Genomic DNA, 26667 nt, shown 5'->3' with positions numbered 1-26667 from the left:
TAATCAACGCAGTTGTCTGTCAACCAGTTTTGCCAACTGGTTCCAATCCCTAATTGGCATATGCCACTTGCCATCTTGTTCAGTTCAGATGCGGTCTATGAGAACTGTTACTTCTGCTGTGCTATGGTCTATTTGTAGCGGTGTTTATGATGTAATTATAACTAAGCTGTTAATATTTATTACAGCTTGTGAGCAGAGCCTTCTTACTGCCTTGCTTGTCTGTTATTACCCAGACAATGGGATATGATGGCGCTATAATAAATAATATCTGTATCTTTGTATTCAAAGGAGAAGAAAGCCTTGCAAAGTCTGTGCATCTATTACATGTAATGGAGGCAGGCATTATGATTACTGAACTGATAATGGCTATGCCCTGGATAAATTCATAGGCTGTGTTCTCATACTTATTGGTTCAGCTCACATAATACAGGCCGGTACCCTTTGCTCTGTACCTTTCCTTATATATACGGGTGTAGTATGGTATCCCTGCTGTCGGGGTCCCGGCTCATAGCATAGCGCGCCACGCTATCTATTCTCCCTCCAGGGGGGTCGTGGACCCTCAAGAGGGAGAAACGGTGTTGGTATGCCGGCTCTCGGGATTCCGGCGCTGGTATACTGTGCGCCGTGACCCCGACATCCGGCAAACTGAAGACCACCCATATATACTTTGGTGTATGGTTAGATATTTTGTTTAAATAACCAACAGTGCGTGCCAATCATAATATAACTTCTCGTTAGCTCATTGAGAGGCTGAATGGTCCAATAAGATGATTGGTAGATGAGGCATTTACCATTATAGGCAGAGTGGTCAGCTATGGCCCTATTACACCACCAGGCTAACACTGAGCTGTTGGGAAGACAGACTGGGTTCCGTCCGCTGATGTCACATCAGATCTCCACTTCCTTCTATATCAGGCATGTCCAAACTGCGGCCCTCCAGCTGTTGTGAAACTACATATCCCAGCATGCCCTGACACAGTTTTGCTGTCCGAGAATGCTAAAGCTGTGTCAGGGCATGCTGGGATGTGTAGTTTCTCAACAGCTGGAGGGCTGCAGTTTGGACATGCCTGTTCTATATGATCTCTTAATTCTGTGCAACTCTAATATGAGAAGTCACATCAGATCTCCTCTTCCTTATGAAAATGTTTTTCGATCATTTAAGGAAGTCCATAAAAAAATTTTTATAAATAAAAATTGTTGCTTAATACCAGTGGAAAATGCCAAGGTATTACATGTTATTATACGATGGAACATAATCTGGGGATTCCATAATCCTCTGCCCCAGTCCTAGTTTGGCAGGGCATTCATGATGTGGGAGTATGGGATTTCTCATACACTACAGTAATTTACTATTTATTATACTGTATATTTATACACTTTATTCACCCAGCATCTAATAAGTGTACTTTTATTTCACACATCTGAAAAATGCGCTAAAAGAACGTCATGTGATCTGAACAGTAAAGCGCAACGGAATTTGCTGCGCTATATAAGAAACTGTTAATAAATAAACAGTAGCCAACAAATCTCCCATAGATCACAGATGACACTATAGGAAACGTTGTACCGTATGAAACATTTTATAACATAGGGGCCAGGATGTAATGAAGTTAGAGTTCAGCGGCTGTGCGGGTTGCCATCCGAACTCTGATGTTTGTTTTTTAAAGGGGCAATCATGTACAAGGCTAAACCATGCCTTGTACAGTACATGATTGCCCCTTTAAACAAATGTGCCCGCGGAATTTGGACTTCATTACATCCCGCCCAAGATATCTGTACACATGGGATAGGTTTCACGTAACTCATTGGTCATTGTCATGCTACAGCACTGCCTCAAACAATCTTTTTATTAGAGTATTTTTTTATTGTTGCTGTTTTTTTCTCTGTAGTTATTCTGTAAACCTGCTACAGTGCATACTACAATGTGAATATTGCTTGAAACATATACATATTGTTATTATAGATGCTGCAATATAATGTTTCCAGTAACACACATGCTTGTTTTGTTTTTTTCCAGGAACCTTGGCAAGTCCGGCCTAAGAGTCTCATGCCTCGGCTTAGGTAAATATGTTTTCTAATATACTTTACCTGTGTTTAAAACGTTTAGTTATGTTTGATGCTTCTGTAGTCCTTTGCATAGTTTTTATACTGTTTGAGGTAATAATGGCTGTTCTTAAAAGCGATGATTTTTTTTCTTTTCTTTATAAAGTCATTTTGCATTATTATGCCTGGTAGAGAGGCTAGACGCGTAGTCCTTCTGTACAGGATATTATTCAACTTATTTTTTGATTGTCTGCCGCATTCGGATGTTTTAGGAGCTGAGGTACTAGGCTATACTGCAATATGTTGTTCCCGAGAGGATAGCCCTTACACAAGAATAAAGTTGTTTGGGGTGATTGAGAAGCAATAATGTATAAACGCTCTGTCAGAAACCTAAGTTGTAAAAATAAAACTTGGCAACACCATTTTAGTTGTTTGAAAAATGCCTGCAACAGGAATTCTATGATACAATAAAGTACAAAGAAAAAAATGGGATTTGGGAATCCTTTTAAAATGTTAGCGAAATTGAAGATAAAAGTATGCTCTATCTGGTTCTAATCTCAGTGATGCAGTTAGCATGCCCACCCTTTAAAGCAGTACTCCCACATACAGTAGAAGTTCTTTATTTAAATACATGTTAAGTAGCTATTGAGACATGCATCTGATCAGTATTTGCAGCTGCCACCCTTTTCAAAATCTCTCTAGCTTCTCAAATAAAACTGGGTGCCAATCACTGTAAGTCTGCAACACAGATGCAGGCTCACAGCATGACATTGGGTAGGGGGGAGGGTGTTGAAGGAGGATGTGCACATAGAGCTCAGAGGGATGTACCAAAGCCCCTCTGCTTTCACCAACGTGTGTTATGTGATTTGTGTTTGTCATTGTAGTCTAGAATCCTAAATCAGTGATAGCAGCCTGAAGAAGATTAAAAAAATATATAGCTTACCACAGTGATTTATATTTAGAAATAAAAAATAATGTGTTTTGGTAGGATTTATTTTCATCACAGAAAAGCTTTCTGGTACGTACTAAAGAGGAACATCAGAACAAAATATTAAAAATAACGTAACGTGCTTGCAAACTAAACTTTAATGGCTGCCCACGTATAGTTTATGCATTTTTAAGTTATAAGTATGCTGTGTGCATCAGTTCAGTTTGTGTCTATTGACCTTGGTGTGTGTGTGTGTGTGTGTGTACAGCATGCCAAGTATTCAACTGAAACATACAATATTCTTGACATTATATCATCTGTGTCTTAAAGGAACATGGGTGACGTTTGGAGGTCAGATCACGGATGAGGTAAGACGAGCATTGAGTTTATTAATAAAAGTAATTGTGACTTGTGGGACGGCGTGACGACATTCATTAGGTGTGTTTTTCAGTCCATCTGTTTGCTTTTCATCAGGATGATCTATATATAACTTAAGCTGACAGGGGGTGGTATATGGTGGGTTGAAAGGCGTCAGCGGGATTTCAGCAATAACTTTATTTTTTTTGTATTTTGCTGTTGCCTTAGTTCATACAAACATCAGTACTTTTCCATACTTCTATTTAAATATGTATTTCTGATAAACGGAAATTGCCCCTTAATGGACAGATGTTTATTGGGCATTACCCACAGAGCACGGTTCAGTTTGTACAGTTTTAATTTATATTTTGTTATACAGTATTTAATTGTAACTGTTACTTAAGGGGTCTATTCATGAAGCAGTGAAAAGAGTAGAGAAGTGAGCCTGTGGAGAAGTTGCCCATGGCAACCAAACAGCTGCTCCGTACAACTGTATAGTATGCAAATTATAAATGTTACCTGTATGCTGATTGGTTGCCATGGGCAACTTCTCCACTGGCTCACTTCTCCACACTTTTCACTGCTTCATGAATAAACCCGTAAGTCAGAAAACTTCAGGGTCTGTTCTATATTAAGGAAAGCTGTGACCTTGGCTCCAAGCACCCCTGGGTATGGGATTATGCGTTATTAAATAATTTGTGCAGTGAGCTGTGAATAAAATTTCTACTACTTAAATGTTTAAAGATTTTTCATGTAATACGACTACATTTTTCATAGTGAAAGTTGGGCTAACACATTTAAAACAAAAATAACTATGATTTGAGTGCAACCTGGTATTCCTTCTAGGGATCGCACAATTTAAATACATTTGCAATAATTCATCCAGTTTTCAATATTTTTCTTGTCATGAAACAAATGAAATATAGGTAAAAGACAACTAAGGGGGATTCATATAGCTGCTATAAAGCAGTAATTTACCGCAACCAGGCTTTTAGAGGACATCCCCCCAAAAAATTACAGTGAAAAGCGGCTTATAGCGTGGGTTTGTACGCTCCCGCGATTCGGCCTTTTCATTTGTGAAAACAGATTTCTTGTGATAATTCTTACTTCCAAAACAAGAGAACGTGTTGGAGAAAATGGCCAATAAGATGCCCTTTTTGAGATCCGGCTAAAACTGAGTAAATCCGAACCAGCACATCTCTTTAAGTGGGTTTATCTTGATTGCTCCTTCAATCCTCAATAACCAGTTATTATAAATGTCCTACTGATGTTTTGGGCGCCTGCTATGATTGTGATTATTTATTGTTCTTTACTAACTAATACGACTATTTGAGGTATCCTATTAGGTGTTATTTCGGACGGTAAAAATGGCCGCGATTTTTGACCAATGGTCATTACCGGGGTATCCAATTATAGGCCATTTTTTATAACATATGGGATCCGATTACACAAGCTCCCGATCCCATTTGTTAACGCGGCTGCTTATCGTAGATTATGCTTCGGTTGCCTGAGGCACCTGAAGCATAATCCCGATAAGTGCCAGTTTCCAGGACTAATTGGATAGCCCTCAACGAACCTATTAGCAACAGTAAATTACCGCTGCTAATAGGATACCGGATAGTCTACGATGAGTTGCCACTATTGTCTGGCTGGTTCTTGTACTTGCCTTATTCGTATTAATAAAAATCTAAATTGTTTATTTAAAAAAATGTTTTGTTTTTTTTTTGTTTGTTTTTTAATAACCACTGGCTGGATCAGTACGCAATATTTGTCACTTTTACCTCACATACCAAACTCCTATTGTCCTATAGACCAGGGGGGTCTTCAACATGTAACTTCCAATGCTAAAACTGAGGCGGGGCATGCTGGGAGGTGTGGTTCCACAGCAGCTTGAGGGCCGCATGTTGAATACACTTGCTATAGACTGTAAGGTGGTCCTCTTCCGACTTTGTCAGCCTGTTAACACCCAGTTGTTTTGTTAAACATATGGATTGGCAGGATTCCTGTTTCTGCTTAAAGCAGAAACTGAGTGGTTGAGAGTTAAAAAATACCTTGTGCCGGAGCAGTTCCTCGGCTGTATCACCTGCGAATTACAAACACAAGAAAATATGTTTGCAGGTGGCTGTGGGTAATGTTCTGCAGGTCTTTAGAGAGCTCATTCTATTTATGATCTAGCACAGGCCTGGCCAACCTGTGGCTCTCCAGTTGTTGTGAAACGACATGTCCTAGCATGCCCTGCCACAGTTTTGCTACTAGGGAACGCTAAAACTGTGGCAAGGCATGCTGGGATGTGTAGTTTCACAACAGCTGGAGAGCCACAGGTTGTTCGAGCCTGATCTAGCACTACGAGAGGCGCTCTCCAATAGCGTCACTGCAACTTTACAGCATATGTTTAGTAGGAGAGGCAAGACTGCAAATCTATTCTTATCATTACCTTATTACTAAACTGGAGTGATCTAGATGTGGGAGTGGATTAGGGTGTTTATGGGCAGATTTGGGATCTGGCGGATTTGATAACCCACGCACCCCATCTTTGCTAACAAACACTGGACTAATTGCCGATTTGGTGCTACATTTTACTTCTGTTTTGCTGAGTGTTACTAAACCGCCCTCTATGCCTCTCACTACTGCATACAGGAGTGTACCATAAGCACGTGATCGAGACCACACACGTTAAAAAATGCATGTGTCTTTTGTGCTGATGGTTTTATTCCTGGTGGGAACCATGCATGAGGATCCGCTTACTCAGCGATAGAGACAGCTGTGCGGATTTCCATGGAACCGTCAAGCTCATGCTTACTAAACAGTGCTGTCTTGTGGAGCAAAGGTTGCTGGTATATGCAGTACTTTGTAACACAAACAACTATTCATTAATACCCCTTTTACACCGCCAGCATATAACACTGGTTATTGCACATGAACGTGTATAACCTGTGTTACTGGTTGATGTAAAAGGGCCAAGTTGGAATAATCCAGGTCGAGTGACCTGGTATTCCAATTTGGGTAGTTTGCAGGGTTGAACATGTGTAAATTTGCTCTAAAAGAGGTATAAATAAGGTGTTATTCCGACTAGCAAAGGAAAAAAAAAACAATTTGAATTAACGCTTACATATTTGAAATTGGTTTTAAATGATGGCTTTTCTATGGAATTACATTTTCTTTCAGAAAGGTTTAGGGTGTAAGAATAATCTACTCGGAGTTTGCTCATTTCTAGATGTTCCTTGATTACCGATCATCACCTATTTACCCTCTGTTCTCCATTGTGTCCCTCCTGATTCAGACATATTGGTCTTAAAAGTATTTCTTCTACGTCCTAGAGGATGCTGGGACTCCGTAAGGACCATGGGGATAGACGGGCTCCGCAGGAGACATGGGCACTTTAAGAAAGACTTTGACTCTGGGTGTGCACTGGCTCCTCCCTCTATGCACCTCCTCCAGTTTGATACTGTGCCCAGTGGAGACTGGGTGCATTTCAGGAGCTCTCCTGAGTTTCCTGTAAGAAAGCATTTTTGTTAGGTTTTTTATTTTCAGGGAGCCTGCTGGCAACAGACTCCCTGCACCGAGGGACTGAGGAGAGAGAAGCAGACCTACTTCTGTGAGTTTCAAAGCTCTGTTTCTTAGACTACTGGACACCATTAGCTCCAGAGGGATCGGTACGCAGGTCTCACCCTTGCCGTCCTTCCCAGAGCCGCGCCGCCATCCTCCTCGAAGAGCCGGAAGAAAGAAGTATGTGAGGAAAAGACCATCTGAGGCGGCAGAAGACACTTGGATCTTCACTGAGGTAACGCACAGCACTGCAGCTGTGCGCCATTGCTCCCCTTCACCTCACACACTTCGGTCACTGTAAGGGTGCAGGGCGCAGGGGGGGGGCGCCCTGGGCAGCAATAAAAACCTCTCTTATGGCAAAGATAGATATATACATGTACAGCTGGGCACTGTACATGTATATAAAGAGCCCCCGCCATGTATTGAAAAATTTGAACGGGACAGAAGCCCGCCACCGAGGGGGCGGGGCTTCTCCCTCAGCACTCACCAGCGCCATTTTCTCCACAGCACCGCTGAGAGGAAGCTCCCCGGACTCTCCCTTGCTTGACACACGGTGACAGAGGGCTTTAAATTAGAGGGGGGGCACATAATTGGCGCATATACACAAAACAGCGCTGCTGGGTAAACATACTGTGTTTTTTCCAGGGTCATATAGCGCTGGGGTGTGTGCTGGCATACTCTCTCTCTGTCTCTCCAAAGGGCCTGGTGGGGAACCTGTCTTCAGAAAAGAGCTTCCCTGTGTATGTGTGGTGTGTCGGTACGTGTGTGTCGACATGTCTGAGGTTGAGGGCTCACCTAAGGAGGAGGGGGAGTTTGACTGTTAGGTCTCCGTCGGCGATGCCGACGCCGGACTGGATGGATATGTTGAATGTTTTAAGTGCAAATGTTAATTTATTGTACAAAAGTCTAGACAAAGCTGAAGCTGGGGCACAGTCAGGAAATCAACCCATGCCTGTCCCTATGTCGCCGGGACCTTTGGGGTCTCAGAAGCGCCCACTATCCCAAATAGTTGACACAGATACCGACACGGATTCAGACTCCAGTGTCGATTACGATGATACAAAATTACAGCCAAAGGTGGCTAAATGTATTCGATATATGATTATCGCAATAAAAGATGTTTTGCATATCACTGTGGAACCCCCTGTCCCTGACACGAGGGTACACATGTATAAGGGAAAGAAACCTGAGGTCTCCTTTCCCTCCTCACATGAGCTGAATGAATTATGTGAAAAAGCGTGGGAAACTCCAGACAAAAAACTGCAGATTCCCAAAAGGATCCTAACAGCGTATCCTTTCCCGTTGCAGGACAGGATACGGTGGGAATCCTCCCCTAGGGTGGACAAGGCCTTGACGCGATTATCAAAAAAGATAGCGCTTCCATCCCAAGATACGGCTACCCTCAAGGATCCTGCTGACCGCAAGCAGGAGGTTACCTTGAAGTCCATTTACACACATTCTGGTACGTTACTCAGACCGGCTATTGCGTCAGCCTGGGTTTGTAGTGCTGTAGCAGCATGGACAGGTTCCTTATCAACGGATATTGAGACTCTTGATAAGGATACCATTTTACTGACCCTAGGGCATATAAAAGATGCTGTCTTGTATATGAGGGATGTTCAAAGAGACATTAGTTTACTGGGTTCCAGGATAAACGCTATGTCTATTTCTGCTAGGCGTGTCTTATGGACCCGACAGTGGACTGGTGATGCCGACTCCAAGAGATATATGGAGTTGTTGCCTTACAAGGGTGTGGAATTGTTTGGAGAGGGACTCTCTGACCTCGTCTCCACGGCTACGGAAGGTAAATCAAATTTTTTGCCATATATTCCCTCACATTCTAAGAAAGCGCCTCATTATCATGCAGTCCTTTCGTTCCAGTAAAAGCAAGAGAGCACGTGGATCGTCCTTTCTTGCCAGAGGTAAGGGCAGAGGGAAAAAGCTGCACAACACAGCTAGTTCCCAGGAACAGAAGTCCTCCCCGGCCTCTGCAAAATCCACCGCATGACGCTGGGGCTCCCCTGAGGGAGTCCGCTCCTGTGGGGGCACGTCTTCGACTGTTCAGCCACATCTGGGTCCACTCACAGGTGGATCCATGGGCAATAGAAATTGTTTCCCAGGGTTACAAGCTGGAATTCGAAGAGGTGCCTCCTCGCCGGTTTTTCAAATCGGCCCTACCGAAACACCCCCTAGAAAGGGAGATAGTGTTACATGCGATTCACAGATTGTGTCTTCAACAAGTGGTGGTAGAGGTTCCCCTGCTTCAAAGAGGGCAGGGGTACTACACAACTCTGTTTGTGGTCCCGAAACCGGACGGTTCGGTCAGACCCATTTTAAATTTAAAATCCCTGAACCTTTACTTAAAACGGTTCAAGTTCAAGATGGAATCGCTCAGGGCAGTCATCGCCAGCCTAGAAGGGGGAGATTTTTTAGTATCTCTGGACATGAAGGATGCATACCTGCATGTCCCCATATATCCTCCTCATCAGGCGTACCTGAGATTTGCGGTACAGGATTGTCATTACCAATTTCAGACGTTGCCGTTTGGGCTTTCCACGGCCCCGAGAATTTTCACCAAGGTAATGGCGGAAATGATGGTGCTCTTGCGCAAGCAGGCCGTCACAATTATCCCGTACTTGGACGATCTCCTCATAAAAGCGAGATCATGGGAGAAGTTGCTGAGCAGCGTATCACTTTCACTGAATGTGTTACAGCGACACAGCTGGATTCTCAATATTCCAAAGTCGCAGCTGAATCCTACAACTCGTCTGCCCTTCTTGGGCATGATTCTGGACACAGACCAGAAGAGGGTTTTTCTTCCGACGAAAAAAGCGCAGGAACTCATGACTCTAGTCATGAACCTGTTGAAACCAAAACAAGTGTCAGTACATCATTGCACTCAAGTTCTGGGAAAGATGGTGGCAACATACGAAGCCATTCCATACGGCAGATTTCATGCAAGGACCTATTGGACAAAAGGTCCGGGTCGCATCTGCAATTGAATCAGCGGATCACCCTGTCCCCCAGGGCCAGAGTATCTCTCCTGTGGTGGCTAAACAGTGCTCACCTTCTGGAGGGCCGCAGGTTCGGCATTCAGGACTGGATCCTGGTGACCACGGACGCGAGCCTCCGAGGTTGGGGAGCAGTCACACAGGGAAGAAATTTCCAAGGACTTTGGTCAAGTCAAGAGATTTGTCTTCACATCAACATCCTGGAACTAAGGGCCATATACAACGCCCTACGTCAAGCGGAGATTTTACTTCGCAATCGACCAGTTCTGATCCAGTCAGACAACATCACCGTAGTAGCTCATGTAAACCGCCAAGGCGGCACAAGGAGCAGAGTGGCAATGGCGGAAGCCACCAGAATTCTTCGCTGGGTGGAGAATCATGTAAGCGCTCTGTCAGCAGTGTTCATTCCGGGAGTGGACAACTGGGAAGCAGACTTCCTCAGCAGACACGATCTGCATCCGGTAGAGTGGGGACTTCATCAGGAAGTCTTCGCGCAGATTGCAAGTCGGTGGGGACTACCCCAAATAGACATGATGGCATCCCGTCTCAACAAAAAGCTACAAAGGTATTGCGCCAGGTCAAGAGACCCTCAGGCGGTAGCTGTGGACGCCCTAGTGACACCGTGGGTGTTCCAGTCGGTATATATGTGTTTCCTCCTCTTCCTCTCATACCCAAGGTGTTGAGGATAATAAGGAAAAGAGGAGTGAGAACAATTCTCATTGTTCCAGATTGGCCACGAAGGACCTGGTATCCGGTTCTGCAAGACATGCTCACAGAAGATCCGTGGCCTCTTCCTCTAAGGCAGGACCTGTTACAACAAGGTCCCTGTCTGTTCCAAGACTTACCGCTGCTGCGTTTGACGGCATGGCGGTTGAACGCCGGATCCTAGCGGAAAAGGGTATTCCGCATGAGGTCATTCCTACGCTAATAAAGGCTAGGAAGGCATTGACGTCTAAACATTGTCACCGAATATGGCGAGAATATGTTTCTTGGTGTGAGGCCAGGAATGCTCCTACGGAGGAATTCCATCTAGGCCGTTTTCTTCAATTCCTACAAACTGGAGTGAATTTGGGCCTAAAATTAGGCTCCATTAAAGTTCAAATTTCGGTTTTATCCATTTTCTTTCAAAAGGAATTGGCCTCTTTACCTGAAGTACAGACTTTTGTGAAGGGAGTACTGCATATTCAGCCTCCTTTTGTACCTCCGGTGGCGCCTTGGGACCTTAACGTGGTGTTAATTTTCCTTAAGTCTCATTGGTGTGAACCACTGAAAACAGTGGAGTTGAAATATCTCACTTGGAAGGTAGTCATGTTGTTGGCCTTGGCTTCGGCTAGGCGAGTTTCGGAATTGGCGGCTTTATCACATAAAAGCCCCTATCTGGTTTTCCATACGAATAGAGCGGAGTTGCGGATCCGTCCTCAATTCCTACCTAAGGTGGTCTCATCCTTTCATATGAACCAACCTATGGTCGTGCCTATGGCTACTCGTGACTTGGAGGATTCCGAGTCCTTTGATGTGGTCAGGGCTTTGAAAATTTTCGTGGCCAGAATGGCTAGGATCAGAAAAACAGAAGCACTGTTTGTCCTGTATGCAGCCAACAAAGTTGGCGGCCCTGCTTCAAAGCAGACTATTGCTCGCTGGATCTGTAACACGATCCAGCAGGCGCATTCTACGGCAGGATTGCCGTTGCCAAAATCGGTTAAGGCCCATTCCACTAGGAAGGTGGGCTCGTCTTGGGCGGCTGCCCGAGGGGTCTCGGCACTACAGCTGTACCGAGCTGCTACTTGGTCGGGGTCAAACACCTTTGCAAAGTTTTATAAGTTTGATACCCTGGCTGAGGAGGACCTCCTGTTTGCTCAATCGGTGCTGCAGAGTCATCCGCACTCTCCCGCCCGTTTGGGAGCTTTGGTATAATCCCCATGGTCCTTACGGAGTCCCAGCATCCTCTAGGACGTTAGAGAAAATAAGATTTTAAACCTACCGGTAAATCTTTTTCTCGTAGTCCGTAGAGGATGCTGGGCGCCCGTCCCAAGTGCAGACTACTTCTGCAAGACTTGTATATAGTTATTGCTTACATAAGGATTATGTTATAGTTTCATCGGTCTTGGACTGATGCTACGTTGTTTTCATACTGTTAACTGGGTAGTATATCACAAGTTATACGGTGTGATTGGTGTGGCTGGTATGAATCTTGCCCTTTGATTACAAAAATCCTTTCCTCGTACTGTCCGTCTCCTCTGGGCACAGTTTCTCTAACTGAGGTCTGGAGGAGGGGCATAGAGGGAGGAGCCAGTGCACACCCAGAGTCAAAGTCTTTCTTAAAGTGCCCATGTCTCCTGCGGAGCCCGTATATCCCCATGGTCCTTACGGAGTACCAGCATCCTCTACGGACTACGAGAAAAAGATTTACCGGTAGGTTTAAAATCTTATTTTTTCAAGTAGCGCATTCCAAGGACCCTCTGACTTGTATTTCACCTTTGGTGTATGTGTGTGTGTGTGTGTGTGTATATATATATACAGGTTGAGTATCCCTTATCCAAAATGCTTGGGACCAGAGGAATTTTGGATATCGGATTTTTCTGTATTTTGGAATAATTGCATACCATAACGAGATATTATGGTGATGGGACCTAAATCTAAGCACAGAAGGCATTTATGTTTCATATACACCTTATACACACAGCCTGAAGGTCATTTTAGCCAATATTTTTTATAACTTTGTGCATTAAACAAAGTGTGTGTACATTCACAGAATTCATTTATGTTTCATATACACCTTATACACACAGTCTGAAGTTCATTTAATACAATATTTTTAATAACTTTGAGTATTAAACAAAGTTTGTGTACACTGAGCCATCAAAACACAAAGGTTTCACTATCTCAGTCTCACTCAAAAAAGTCCGTATTTCGGAATATTCCGTATTTCGGAATATTTGGATATGGGATACTCAACCTGTATATATATATATATATATATATATATATATATGTGTGTATATGTGTGTGTGTGTACTCTGAGGGTTAATACAACTAGCCATTAAATGCTGTTTTCACGATAAAACCAGTGTTATTATCACAATTTGCAAAAAAAACACTATTCAATCATCCACAAAAAATTGTTGATAATTCTCCATAGGTTTACTGCAAATTTCTTTTCATTATTTTTAATTGACCAATGATGACATAATTTGTTATATCAAAAAGTGCAAAATTATGGAAATTGGGGTACAAGGTATGGGACAGGTATATTGGAGCGCTTTATGAGTGATACAAGTGTTTTTAGGTTTTCAGGTGGGAGTTATCGGGTTTTTTGGAAGTTTTATTTGAAAGTGGCTGAAAATGACCCAGATATATACTTATACCCATTTTTCTGTACCCCTAATTTAATTTGAACACTTCTTTTGCTGAAAAAACGTATTACTTAAAACTATAATTTCTCTTGCGTCCTAGAGGATACTAGGGTCCACATTGGTACCATGGGGTATAGACGGGTCCACTAGGAGCCTTGGGCACTTTAAGAAATCAATAGTGTGCACTGGCTCCTCCCTCTATGCCCCTCCTACCAGACTCAGTTTAGAAAATGTGCCCGGAGAAGCCGGTCACGCTTAGGGAAGCTCCTGAAGAGTTTTCTGCATTTATTTTCTGTTCGATATTTTACAGGCATTGCTGGGTGGCACCAGCCTGCCTGGTTCGTGGGATTTAGGGGGGAGAACGGCCCAACTTCCTAAAGAGTTAGTGGTCCAGTTTCTCCACTGACAGGACACTGAGCTCCTGAGGGAGTAATTCGCAAGCCCCACCACAGCCAGCGTACCCTCCCACAGCACGCCGCCACCCCTAACAGAGCCAGAAGAAAGAAGAGTGGTGAGTAGAACGCCGGGGTCGCCGGCGGGAATGGCGGCACAAGGATAGGAGCGCAGCGCTGACATGCAGACTGCGCTCCGGGGGGCTCAGGAGGACATGCGGAGGAGTGTGTCACGTTGTGAGGGGCGCGCTGAGCCACCAATGATTACCCACATTGGCCAACTAGCTTAATAGGGGTTCTAACCCTCTGTTAAGCAAACCGACCTTAGGCCAGTATAAAAAAAAAAAACAGGAAGCCGTGCACCATTACGGGGGCGGAGCTTCACTATGAGCGGATCCAGCGGCTCACCAGCGCCATTTTCCCTCTGCAGCTTACACTGATAGGCATCACAGGGAAGTGCAGCTCCTCCACAAAGACTCCATGTCTCCTCAGCAGTACCAGGGGGTCTTAGAAGGTAGGGGGGGTGTTGTAGAATACTAAGCCCTTTTAAGGGACTTAGTGTGGCGACCCAGCTAAGCTTTACTTGGCTAAAAGGGCGCGGTGTGGCTGACTCCATTTTCTGTGTCTCCCTGCGGGCACTGTGTGGGTTAAAAACTGTGTTTTCACCTACTGTGTGTGGGTGTGTGTGGGTCCCTTCACATTACCATGTCCAGGGACTGTGTTTCCTGCGCAGCAGAGTGTCTATCCTCCCCCGGAGACTCGCTACCATGTACCCAGAATAGTACACATTCTCAGGCTAGTGGGGCAGAACCCCCATGGTTAGATTTCATTACGGGGATGATATCAAATATTTCTACTACATTATCCCATACTGAGAAAGAGACGCAATACTTGAGGCGTACTCTGGCCCAGCTCATGCAGGCTGATACTGATGACGATACATCAGACACAGAGGAGGGTGAAGTGGATGCGAGTGGGGGGGGATACAGTCCTGTCACAAGGAATACAGGCCCTGATAGAAGCTATTAGAGATGTCCTGCACATTCCTGACAATGTGGCGGAGGTAGAGAAGGAATCTTGTTTTAATGTAAAATAGGAAATCCTCGGTTACTTTTCCAGCATCAAAGGAATTGAATGCCCTGTTTGAAGAAACTTGGGCTAGTCCTGACAAAAAGTTTCAGATCGCTAAAAGATTAATTACATCCTTTCCCTTTCCTCTGGAGGACAGAAAGAAATGGGAAAACCCGCCAATTGTGGACGCATCGGTATTTAGGTTGTCACGTAAGATAGTCTTACCTGTTCCTGGGGCAGCATCCTTAAAGGACTTGGCTGACCGCAAGATTGAGACCACTCTCAAATCTTTATACACTGCTGCTGGGGTGGCCCAGAGACCCACTATTGCTTGTGCATGGATCACTAAGGCCATTGCTAAGTGGTCCGGTAACCTAATTGACGGATTAGATTCCTTAACCAGGGGGTAGGTAATTTTACTCCTACAGCTTACTCAGGACTCTGCTAACTTTATGGTGGAGGCCATAAAGGAAATTGGTTTGCTCAACGAACGCACCACTGCCATGGCAGTGTCAGCACGCAGGGGCTTGTGGCTACGCCAGTGGACTGCGGATGCGGATTCCAGGAAAGGCGTGGAAAGCCTACCATTCACAGGTGAGGCCCTTTTTGGAGATGAACTGGATACATGGATATCCATGGCTACGGCGGGTAAGTCTACGTAATTTCCTTCCGCAGCACCCCCAGCTAGGAAATCCTACTCTGCTCCAACTCTGCAGTCCTTTCGGACAGCGAAATTTAAAGGCAAATCCAAAGGTTCTTCTACAGCCTTCAAAGGCAATAGAGGTAAACCCAGAAAACCAGCAGCTGCAGGTTCTCAGGACCAGACCTCCGGGTCTGCTTCCTCAAAGCCTTCAGCATGGTGGTGGACTGCACTGCCTGGAAGACGGGCAGGTGGGAGCCCGGTTACATTATTTCAGTCACATTTGGGCAACATCATGCCAGGATCACTGGGTCAAAGACCTTATCGCCCAGGGATACAGACTGGAGTTTCAGGAACTCCCACCTCACAAATTCTTCAAATCAGGTTTACCAGCTTCTCCAGAAGCAGGTATGACTTTGCAGGCAGCAATTCAGAAACTGGTACAGACTCAGGTCACTGTTCCAGTTCCACTTCAACTACAAAACAAAGGTTATTACTCCAACCTGTTTGTGGTGCCGAAACCGGATGAACCTGTACTAAAGGGTGTTCAAGTTCAAGATGGAGTCTCTGAGAGCGGTGATCTCCGGTCTGGAGGTGGGGGAATTTCTGGTGTCTCTGGATATCAAGGATGCATACCTTCATATTCCGATTTGGCCGCCACCTCAGGCTTATCTACTGGTTTGCACTACAGGACCGTCAATACCAGTTCCATGCCCTGCCATTTGGCCTCTCAACGGCACGGAGGGTGTTCACCAAGGTAATGGCAGAGATTATGTTTCTCCTCCGCATGCAAGGAGTGAACATAATACCGTACCTGGACGACCTGCTGATAAAAGCACAATCCAGGGAGAGGTTGTTGCCCACTCAACCCGACTACTCCATGATCACGGGTGGTTTCTGAACCTACCAAAATCCCACCTGGAACCAACACTGAAGGCTTCCGTTCCTGGGGATGATACTGGATACGGAAGAACAGAAGGTATTCCTTCCGTAGGAAAAGGCATTGGTAATCCAGTCGATGGCGCGGGATGTTCTAAAACCAACCCGGATATCGGTACATCTATGCATTCGCCTTCTGGGGAAGATGGTAGCCTCTTATGAGGCACTGCAGTACGGAAGGTACTTCCAGCTGGATCTGTTGGACAAATAGTCCGGATCACATCTTCACATGCGCCAGAGGACACGTCTGTCGCCAAAAGCCAGGATTTCTCTTCTGTGGTGGCTTCAGACTTCTCACCTGACAGAGGGTCGAAGGTTCGGGATTCAAGATTAGATCCTGGTAACCACAGACTCAAGCCTCAGAGGTTGGGGAGCAGTCACCCAGGGGGGAACAGTTCCAAGGAAAATAGTCAAGTCAGGAAACCATTCTTCCGATCAACGTTCTCGAGCTAAGGGCCATATACAACGCCCTTTTGCAGGCATCGCATCTTCAAAGATCACGCCATTCGAGTTCAGTCGGAAAATGTGACGGCAATAACGTACATAAACCGACAGGGCGGAATGAAGAGCAGAGCAGTAATGTCCGAGGTAACAAGGACTCTCCTCCGGGCAGAAAGACACGCGTTGGCGCTGTCGGTAATCTTCATTCTGGGAGTAGACAACTGGGAAGCGGACTTCCTCAGCAGACACGACCTCCACCTGGGAGAGTGGGGCCTTCATCCGCAGGTGTTCGAGTCCTTGACACGTCGGTGGGGAATTCCACAAATCGACATGATGGCCTCTCGTCTCAACAAGAAGCTCCAGCGGTATTGCGCAAAGGTCGAGGGACCCACAAGCAGTGGCGGTGGATGCTCTGGTGACTCCATGGGTCTACCAGATGGTTTACGTGTTTCCACCTCTTCCGTTGATCCCAAGAATTCTCAAAAGAATAAAAAGGGAAAAGGTTCAAGTAATTCTCATTGCTTCGGACTGGCCAAGAAGGGCCTGGTACGCGGATCTGCTGGGGATGCTCCTAGAGGACCCGTGGCCTCTGCCTCTTCAAGAGGATCTTCTACAACAGGGACCGTTCATCTATCAAGACTTAACATGGTTACGTTTGATGGCATGGAGGTTGGGAAAGGGAAGGGAATCCCGGACAGGTTGATTCCAACCCTGATCCAAGCCAGGAAATGGGTAACGTCTAAACATTACCACCGTATTTGGAAAAAATATGTCTTGTGGTGTGAAAACAGGAAATTTCCCATGGAGGAATTTCAACTGGGACGTTTTTTCCTTTTTCAACAGTCAAGTGTAGATGTTTGCCTATGTTTGGGTTCCTTAAAGGTCCAGATTTCGGCCTTGTCCATTTTCTCCCAGAAACAATTGGCTTCCCTCCCTGAGGTTCAGACGTTCTTGAAGGGTGTTCTGCACATCTATCCGCCCTTTGTGCCTCCCACGGCACCTTGGGATCTCAACGTGGTGTTGCAGTTTCTACAATCGGAATGGTTTGAGCCTTTACAGGAGGTTGACATAAAGTTTCTTACGTGGAAGACTGTTACAATTTTGGCCTTGGCTTCAGCGAGGTGTGTGTCGGAACTGGGGGCGTGTCTCACAAAAGCCCCTGTTTAATTTTCCATGAAGACAGAGCTGAACTCAGAACTTGTCAGCAATTTCTTCCTAAGGTGGTGTCTGCGTTTCATATCAACCAGCCTATTGCGGTTTCGGTGCTTCCTGACACCTCTGCTACCTCAAAGTCCTTGGATGTTGTGAGGGCTTTGAAGATCTATGTGAAGCGGACAGCTCGTCACAGAAAATCTGACTCGCTGTTTGTTCTCTATGATCCCAAGAAAATTGGGTGTCCTGCTTCAAAGCAGTCTATTGCTCGCTGGATCAGGCTTACTGTCCAGCAGGCTTATTCTACGGCAGGATTGCCGGTTCCTAAAGTACTGGCCCACTCTACTAGGTCGTGGGTTCTTTCTGGGTGGCTGCCCGTGGTGTCTCGGCTTTACAGCTCTGCCAAGCAGCTACTTGGTCGGGTTCGAACACGTTTGCTAAGTTCTACAAGTTCGATACTTTGGCCTCTGAGGACCTTCAGTTTGGTCAATCGGTTCTGCAGGAACCTCAGCACTCTCCCACCCGGTTTGGGAGCTTTGGTACATCCCCATGGTACTAATGTGGACCCCAGTATCCTCTAGGACGTAAGAGAAAATAGGATTTTAATTACCTACCGGTAAATCCTTTTCTCGTAGTCCGTAGAGGATACTGGGCGTCCGCCTAGTGGTTTGTGTTTCCTGCTCTGTTACTTTAAGTATTGTGGTTGGTTCAGCTGTTACTGTTCCTGTTCATGTTTGGTTAGCATGGCTTTCCTCTTGTCTGTGTGTGCAGGTTCCAATCTCACCACTGTCCTGTTAAATCCTTCCTCAGGATAAGTCCGTCGCCTCGGGCACAGTTTCTAGACTGAGTCTGGTAGGAGGGGCATAGAGGGAGGAGCCAGTTCACACTATTGATTTCTTAAAGTGCCCAAGACTCCTGGTGGACCCGTCTATACCCCATGGTACTAATGTGGACCCCAGTATCCTTTACGGACTACGAGAAAAAGATTTACCGGTAGGTAATTAAAATCTTATTTCTGCTGCGGGGTACACTGGGCTCCACAAGGATAAACATTGGGGTGTAGAGTAGGATCTTGATCCGAGGCACCAACAGGCACAAAAGCTTTGACTGTTCCCAAGATGCATAGCGCCGCCTCCTCTATAACCCCGTCTCCCTGCACAGGAGCTCAGTTTTGTAGTTGGTGCTGCAGATAGCAGGCACATAACAGAGGGGCTGCTCCAGGCAGCCCTAAGAAGAGCTTTTTGTGAAGAAAAAGTGAAGACTACAAGGGCAGCAGCAGTGTGTAAATGTCAGGAGACATTCACTGCTGCAGCTCCATCTCTCCCCAGCGGCGTTGTACACTCCCGTGCCTTGGTTGCCGGGTAACTACAGCAGGAGGCTCCGGTTTTCTTCCAGTTAGACACACACTGCTGGGGCTCTCCGGGATCACTTGGCCGCGCTTTGGGAGGTGGTAAGTGGGTCCCGTTCTCGGGACCCGCGCTGTATCGCGATCCGGTGGGAGGCGGGCCGCGCACTCTGTCGCTGGACACTGTGGCATACAGGCGACCCCACTAGGCCACCAGGGCAAGGGTACAGGTCAGGTTTTCTCTCATAAACCTATCTATATTGGCCCACAGTACCAGGTGGTTAAGCCAGCAGAGGGGATAAGGCTTAGACCTGTGTCCCCTCCCCCAGCCCCAGGGCGCCATTTCCAGTAAATGTTCCTGCCCTGGAGCTGCATATCTGTCTCTCCCTCACTCCCAGTCAGTGTTTGGGCGCCATTTCTCTCAGCTACACTGTTCCTGGGACTGCTTGGACAAATCCTCCTTTGTAAAGCCGCCTGATAGTCAGTGCTGTGACTTTACAAGACACTTAAGTATTCTACATGTCATTTAGACAGTGATCGTTAAGAAAAAGTCCATTTAGTCAGGGTTCTCTGGTACAAGTGCCCTGTGATATACATCCAGGTTTTTTTTACTGTGCAGTGTTCTCTCTAGTGACTACATAGCTATATATATAAGCTAGTCCAGTGCAGTATTATTGTCTGTGACTACATGTGTGTGCATTAGCTTGCTGGGTGAATTTCATTTCGTGTCTCTCACTCAACTTGCTATCCCTATATTCTATAACCTGAGGGGGCTTGGTGCTTCAGGTTTATAATACTGTAATATAGGATATTCACAAGATATACTGTAATTGTATTTTTCTCTGTGATTTTAGTCACCATATCTCTCCTGTATCCCTGCTTGTGCTGACTACACTGCGCAGGGGTTTGGGCAAGAGGTATTGTGCTGCTTACAATTGTACTGTGTTACCTGATATTGCAAGTTATATCATGTCTGCTTCTGAGGGTAACGGGTCTGGGGCTGAACACACTACCGGTGTTGCTGACGCCACAGATCCCTATGAGGATAATATAGCAGCTGAAGGCTCTGGTTCCGGGGGCTCTTTGCCCCCCAGTGGAACTGTGGCAACGGGGGTCCATAATGACCCGTCGTGGGCTACTTTCTCCACACTTCTGAATACCCTAGTTACTAAACTAACGCCCCCTATGGGACCTCCTATGCCGGTTCAACCGTATGTGGTCTCCGTGGCTAACCCGCCGTGGGCAGATAACTTGTCTGCTCAATTGAAGAAATTGAACCAGTCTTTGACTACTAAAAAGTCTGCCCCTCGCTCACCTAAGAACAAGGGGTCCTCTAAGCGAGCTCTTACCTCTTCACAATCCACTGCTGTCACTGACACCTCGTCTGATGAAGATGGCGCTTACACTGACCCCACAGATTCTGACACAGATACTGCTGATGGGGAGGGTAGTTCACATGTGGATGTTCCTGATCTTTTGGAGGCTATTAAGTTGATTATACAGATTACGGATGATCCAGAGCCATCCGTCCCTCCTAAGAAACCAGATAGGTTCAAGCGTCAGAAGGTGGTTAAACAAGTTTTACCTCATTCTGATCACCTGGTGGATATACGTCAGGAATCCTGGGAAAATCCAGGGAAGAAGTTTGTGCCTCACAAGAAGATGCTGTCTCGCTATCCCCTCACGCCAGAGCTGTCAAAAAATTGGAAGGCGCCTCCTCCAGTGGACTCGCATGTGGCAAAGATGGTGGTTTCCTCAGCTCTACCGGTCACTACCGTCACGTCTCTGAAAGAGCCTACGGATAAATGTGTGGAGGGTTGTGTGAAAGCGATTTACACCCTCACAGGTGCTGCGCAAAGGCCCACTATTGCAGCGACATGGGCTGCAGAAGCTATTGAAGCGTGGGCCCTAGAGTTGGAAGCTGAAATCTCTTCTGACCATGCTAGACAGTGCTTGTCATATATTGTCGTCACAGCTTCTCACTATATTAAAGAGGCGGCTTCTAATTCCGGTATTCTAGCAGCCAAGGCTTCTACTACGTCAGTCCTGGCCCGCCGGATATTGTGGTTGAGATCCTGGTCCGTGGATCTGGATTCTAGAAAAACCCTGGAGGTACTCCCTTTTAAGGGAGATATTCTATTTGGGGAGGACTTAAATAAGATAGTGGCTGATTTGGCTACTGCAAAAACTGCCTGTCTGCCAAGTACCGCTCCTTCTGTGCTGAAGGCTAAAAGTACTTCCTTTCGTCCTCCAGGTAAAGCAAAAGGTCAGGAGTACCAGAAACAGGCCCGCACTTCCAAACCTGGTAAGCCGAAGCCCAAAAGATCCTGGGCTGCCCGTCAGCCAGCTTCCAAGACCGATAAGCCTGCCGCATGACGGGGCGGGCCTCCCCCTGGTATACCCAGGAATGGTTGAAGACCACGTTAGATGCCTGGGTACGGGAAGTCGTCACTCGAGGTTACGCCATAGCTTTCAAAAACCGCCCCCTCGTCGATTTTGCCTGACAGACGTCCCTTCGGATCAGGTGAAGGCAAAGACTCTACATTCGGTGGTACAGACCCTCCTGGACACAGGAGTGGTAGTACAGTTGCCTCTTGCTCAGTGGGGCCAGGGGTACTATTCTCCGCTGTTTCTGGTCCCGAAACCGAATTGGTCCTCCCGGCCCATTCTCAACCTCAAGGCATTGAACAAGTTTGTGAGAATCTCCAAATTCCGTATGGAAACCCTTCGCTCTATTGTTCTAGCCTTGGAACCTGGGGATTATATGGTCTCCCTGGATATACAGGATGCTTACCTGCATATTCCTATAGCAGCGTCGCATCAGCAATACCTGAGGTTTGTGGTTGGCAACCTCCATTACCAGTTTCGGGCGTTACCTTTTGGTTTAACCACGGCTCCGCGAGTCTTCACCAAAGTTATGGCGGTGATAACGGCGGAACTCCGACGTCAAAGGGTCAGGATCCTACCGTATCTGGACGACTTGTTGATCCTGGCAAATTCACCAGAACTTCTCCTACGTCACTTGGATCTGACTGTCCGGTTTCTGCAAGCCCACGGGTGGCTCATCAACTGGAAGAAATTCTCCATGGTCCCTGCTCAGAGCATGGTGCACCTGGGAGCGCGCTATTGGACACTCACAACCAGCAGTTGTTCTTGTCTCAGGAGAAAGTCCTGAAGCTTTAGGATAGGATTCGTTGCTTCATCTTTCGTCCGCAAGTGTCGATACATTCGGCGATGCAGGTGCTGGGCCTCATGGTGTGAGCATTCGACATGGTGGAGTATGCTCAATTCCATTCTCGCCCTCTCAAGAGGCGGATTCTGGTCAAGTGGGATGGCCTTACTCACCGGATCAGGTTTCACATGATCTCATTGACTCCGGAGGTCCGTCTTTCGCTGTACTGGTGGCTCCAGGACCAACGATTGTGCAGGGGCCGTCCCTTCTGGATATCCGACTGGGTCCTGTTGACGACGGATGCCAGTCTAAGGAGTTGGGGCGCGGTATTGGAGCAACACTCCCTTCAGGGTCGGTGGACCAAGGAGTAGTCTCTCCTCCCGATCAACATTCTGGAATTGCGGGCGGTCTTCAACTTTTTGAACCTGGCCCAGCATTTAATACAGAACCGTCCTGTTCAAGTACAGTCGGACAACGCCACAACAGTGGCTTATATAAATCATCAATGCGGTACTCGCAGCCGCTTGGCAATGAAGGAAGTCTCACGGATTCTTCAATGGGCGGAACGCCATCTACCGGCCATATCGACAATATTCATTCCGGGAGTCCTGAATTGGGAAGCGGACTTTCTCAGTCGTCAGGACGTACACGCCGGAGAGTGTGGCCTCCATCCAGAATTGTTTCAACTCCTAGTGGAAATGTGGGGCCTTCCAGACGTGCATCTGATGGCGTCTCGACACAATCACAAGGTACAGGTCTTCGTAGCAAGGACAAGGGATCCTCAAGCAGCATTCGTGGATGCGCTGGCGGTGCCATGGACCTTTCGGCTGCTGTATGTGTTCCCTCCGGTGTCACTCCTGCCCAGGGTAATTCGGAAGTTCAAGCAAGAAGGAAGAATCCTGCTTCTCATAGCTCCAGCGTGGCCCAGATGGCATTGGTTCTCAGACCTGCAAGGCCTATCGTCAGAGCGTCCGATTCTACTTCCACAACGCCCAGATCTCCTCGTTCAGGGCCCCTGTGTCTACCAGGACCTGGCCCGACTGTCTTTGACGGCGTGGCTCTTGAAGCTTCCGTCTTGAGGGCTAAAGGGTTTTCTGAGGCGGTCATTAAAACTATGTTGCGGACCCGGAAACCGGCTTCTGCTCGGATTTACCATAGGGTCTGGCATTCTTACTTTGTTTGGTGCGCATCTAACAATTATGACGCTTCCAAGTTTAGTACAGCCAAACTTTTGGCTTTTCTTCAGCAGGGCCTAGACTTAGGCCTGCGTCTGGCCTCCCTCAAGGATCATATTTCTGCTTTGTCGTTGTGGTTTCAGAGAAAAATTGCGACCTTGCCTGATGTTGTTTTTGCTGGCTATTGCCTCCGCCAGAAGATTGTCGGATTTGGGTGCCTTGTCCTGTAGTTCCCCATATCTGATTTTTCACCGTGACCGGGCGGTTCTTCGAACTCGTCCCGGATGTTTACCTAAGGTGGTGTCTTCGTTCCACCTTAATCAGGAGATTGTGGTTCCGGCCCTGGTCTCTCCTGACTTATCTCCCAAAGAGCGGTCTTTGGATGTGGTACGGGCTCTCCGTATCTATGTGAAGAGAACTGCTTCTATTAGGAAATCTGATTCTCTCTTTGTTCTGTTTGGTTCTCACAAACGTGGCTGGCCTGCTCACAAGCAGACTTTGGCCAGATGGATTAGAATGGTGATTGCACATGCTTATGTGAAGGCTGGTCTGTCAGCTCCTGCTCACATTACGGCCCATTCTACTCGGCCTGTTGGACCTTCTTGGGCGGCCCGGCGTTGTACGACCCTTGAACAATTGTGCAAGGCGGCTACGTGGTCCTCAGTGAACACGTTCATAAGGTTCTATGCCATAAGGTTCTATGCCTTCGATACTGCCGCTTCCCAGGATGCTTACTTTGGACGCCGGGTTCTTTTGCCCGCAACAGTGCGTCCCCTCCCATAAGGAACTGCTTTAGGACATCCCCAATGTCTATCCTTGTGGAGCCCAGTGTACCCCGCAGCAGAAAACGAGTTTTATGGTAAGAACTTACCTTTGTTAAAACTCTTTCTGCGAGGTACAATGGGCTCCACAAGGCGCCCACCCTGACGCACTTAGCTTCTTTGGGTTGGTCTGGATTTGACGCTGACACTTCTGTCGTGAGAATGTGGTGTTTGGGGCTACTAACTGTTGTCGTCTCTTTTCCTGCTACTGCATTGGGCTGGTTAACTAAAAACTGAGCTCCTGTGCAGGGAGGCGGGGTTATAGAGGAGGCGGCGATATGCATCTTGGGAACAAAATCAAAGCTTTTGAGTTTGTTGGTGCCTCGGATCAAGATCCTACTCTACACCCCAATGTCTTTCCTTGTGGAGCCCAGTGTACCTCTCAGAAAGAGTTTTAACAAAGGTAAGTTCTTACCATAAAACTCGTTTTTTTGCACTTGTTTTTTAAAAATGCATATAGCAGCCATTTGTCACAATTTAAGTAGCCCAAATCTTTTTATTATGACCACTAATACAGTTCTAATCTGTTTTCTTATATTAATTTGACTTTTTGAGGGTATTGGCAAATTTCCCCATGTTCATCTACACTTTACTCTGGCTTTGTCAGCAAGAATTATCGCATGAATCTGTTTTTGCGCATTTGCAATTGAATAGGTCGAATTGCAGGAGCTCGCATACCCACAAAAAGATGAAAATTGTATCTGGTGCCTATAGTACATATTACACATTTTTAATATAGTGTTATTTTTATTAATAAAAGTCAAACTGCAAACTTTATATTTACAAATTTTTCATCAAAGCACAGACATTCAAACGGGGGCGCACTATCCCTGTTGTTACCATATACTCGTTACAGGTGTGACGCTGTGGTTACACGTTTCACTTTCTGAACTTCCACAGAACACAAGGAAAAGGTTAATGAGCGTGTTGTATTCCAGGAGGAAATCCGTTCTGCACATGTAATCATGAAATCGCTCCCCAGAATGCCATGCAAGTTGCAATCCGGGGCGCATGTGCTGGAGCTAAAATTCCTAGGAGGGGAGCATAGTTCCTCTCCCCAGCACAACTATGCTGATCTCTGCGTGTGCAGAGATCAACTGCAGCAGGTGGGGGAGGGGGTGTGCGGATGATCAGTACCTCCGGCCCCACACTACACTGCGCTCTGCAATGGGGTGAGAGGGTAGGGCTATGATGGTGTGTGTGTGGGGGGGGGGCTTATGTAATAGGGGTTGGGAAATGTCTTGATGGCAGTGGGGGTGGGTAGGGATACAGTATGTGCAGACAATAAAAATGTTTTTGTTTAGCTTAGTGGGGAAAATATTTTAAAAAGAAAAATAATTACATGTATAGTGACACATGGGGAGGAGAGGGCACTAAACAGTGAGGGGCCCATTGACGGTGGAGGAAAGGGGGGAGGGGGGGAGTGCTTTGCTACTGGAATCTATTACCACTGGAGGGGTGGGGTAAATGACGCTTGGAATATTTTGCCACTGGGAGAGGGGCTATTTCTGATGGGAAGGTCAGAATTTATTTTTACAGTGGGGGACTATGGACACGGAGGGGTCGGGGGTTGTATCCCCTACTCCTGAACCCATCACTTCCAAATGAGGGACTCAAACTAGCTAGGTATTAGGATTACAAATATTTTAATAGAAAATAATACGGTTTAGTAAATGCTTAATTGTAATGGAAAATTATTAACTGAAGATACAAGTTTTAACCGATACCTCCCTCTCTCGTGCCTACTGGTTACACACGTCAGGAGTTCTTTCAAGTAGTTGCTGGTGGGATCTGAAGTTCCTGCAACACTTATCACATGATCCTTCATAGCCAATGTGCAAGTAGACTTCCTATAAAATGTTTGCCAGCACGCATGACCGTTAGTGAGAAGTAATTAATTATACATGACCAGAAGATGGCTAATTTCTTATACATGTGTAAAAAGTTCATCTTCAAAGTTGCCATAAAGCTGTATCACCAATAAGGTAACATGATTAGTTACATTTTCAGGTTACTGTTTAATACATAGGTGACAGGTCCCTGTAAAAGTGAACTAAAGCTCATTTTAGTATACCCCATAAAGAACCTGTTAACAGCTTTTTTTTTAAGACCATCCCTGGAGATTTTACTCCTCTTGACTACCCCTTTATTACAGAGGTGTAGTCATTTTCATTATAAAATAAAGAAGGAGTTCTGGCTTTATGAGTTGGGGAATTAGACTAGTTCTCAGTGTTGTCTGCCTGCATACTTAGTAAATGTATCTGTTATTGAGCTGCATTTA

The 26667-nt window shown here is 46.2% G+C and overlaps 1 protein-coding gene across 9 annotated transcripts in view; it reads left to right on the top strand.

Annotated features, from left to right (window-relative positions):
• KCNAB2 (potassium voltage-gated channel subfamily A regulatory beta subunit 2) overlaps window positions 1-26667 on the top strand; it is a 416103-nt gene that overhangs the window by 305313 nt on the left and 84123 nt on the right. For all 9 annotated transcript variants that reach the window (XM_063943446.1, XM_063943443.1, XM_063943448.1 and 6 more), the window contains 2 exons: window positions 2018-2061; window positions 3302-3339. In XM_063943446.1, coding sequence (XP_063799516.1) covers window positions 2018-2061; window positions 3302-3339 — 82 coding nt within the window. The remainder of the gene's footprint in view (window positions 1-2017; window positions 2062-3301; window positions 3340-26667) is intronic.

Source organism: Pseudophryne corroboree, chromosome 10 (genome assembly GCF_028390025.1).
Source record: "Pseudophryne corroboree isolate aPseCor3 chromosome 10, aPseCor3.hap2, whole genome shotgun sequence".
Taxonomy (NCBI): Eukaryota; Metazoa; Chordata; class Amphibia; order Anura; family Myobatrachidae; genus Pseudophryne; species Pseudophryne corroboree.
This window is presented reverse-complemented; position numbering and strand designations above follow the sequence as displayed.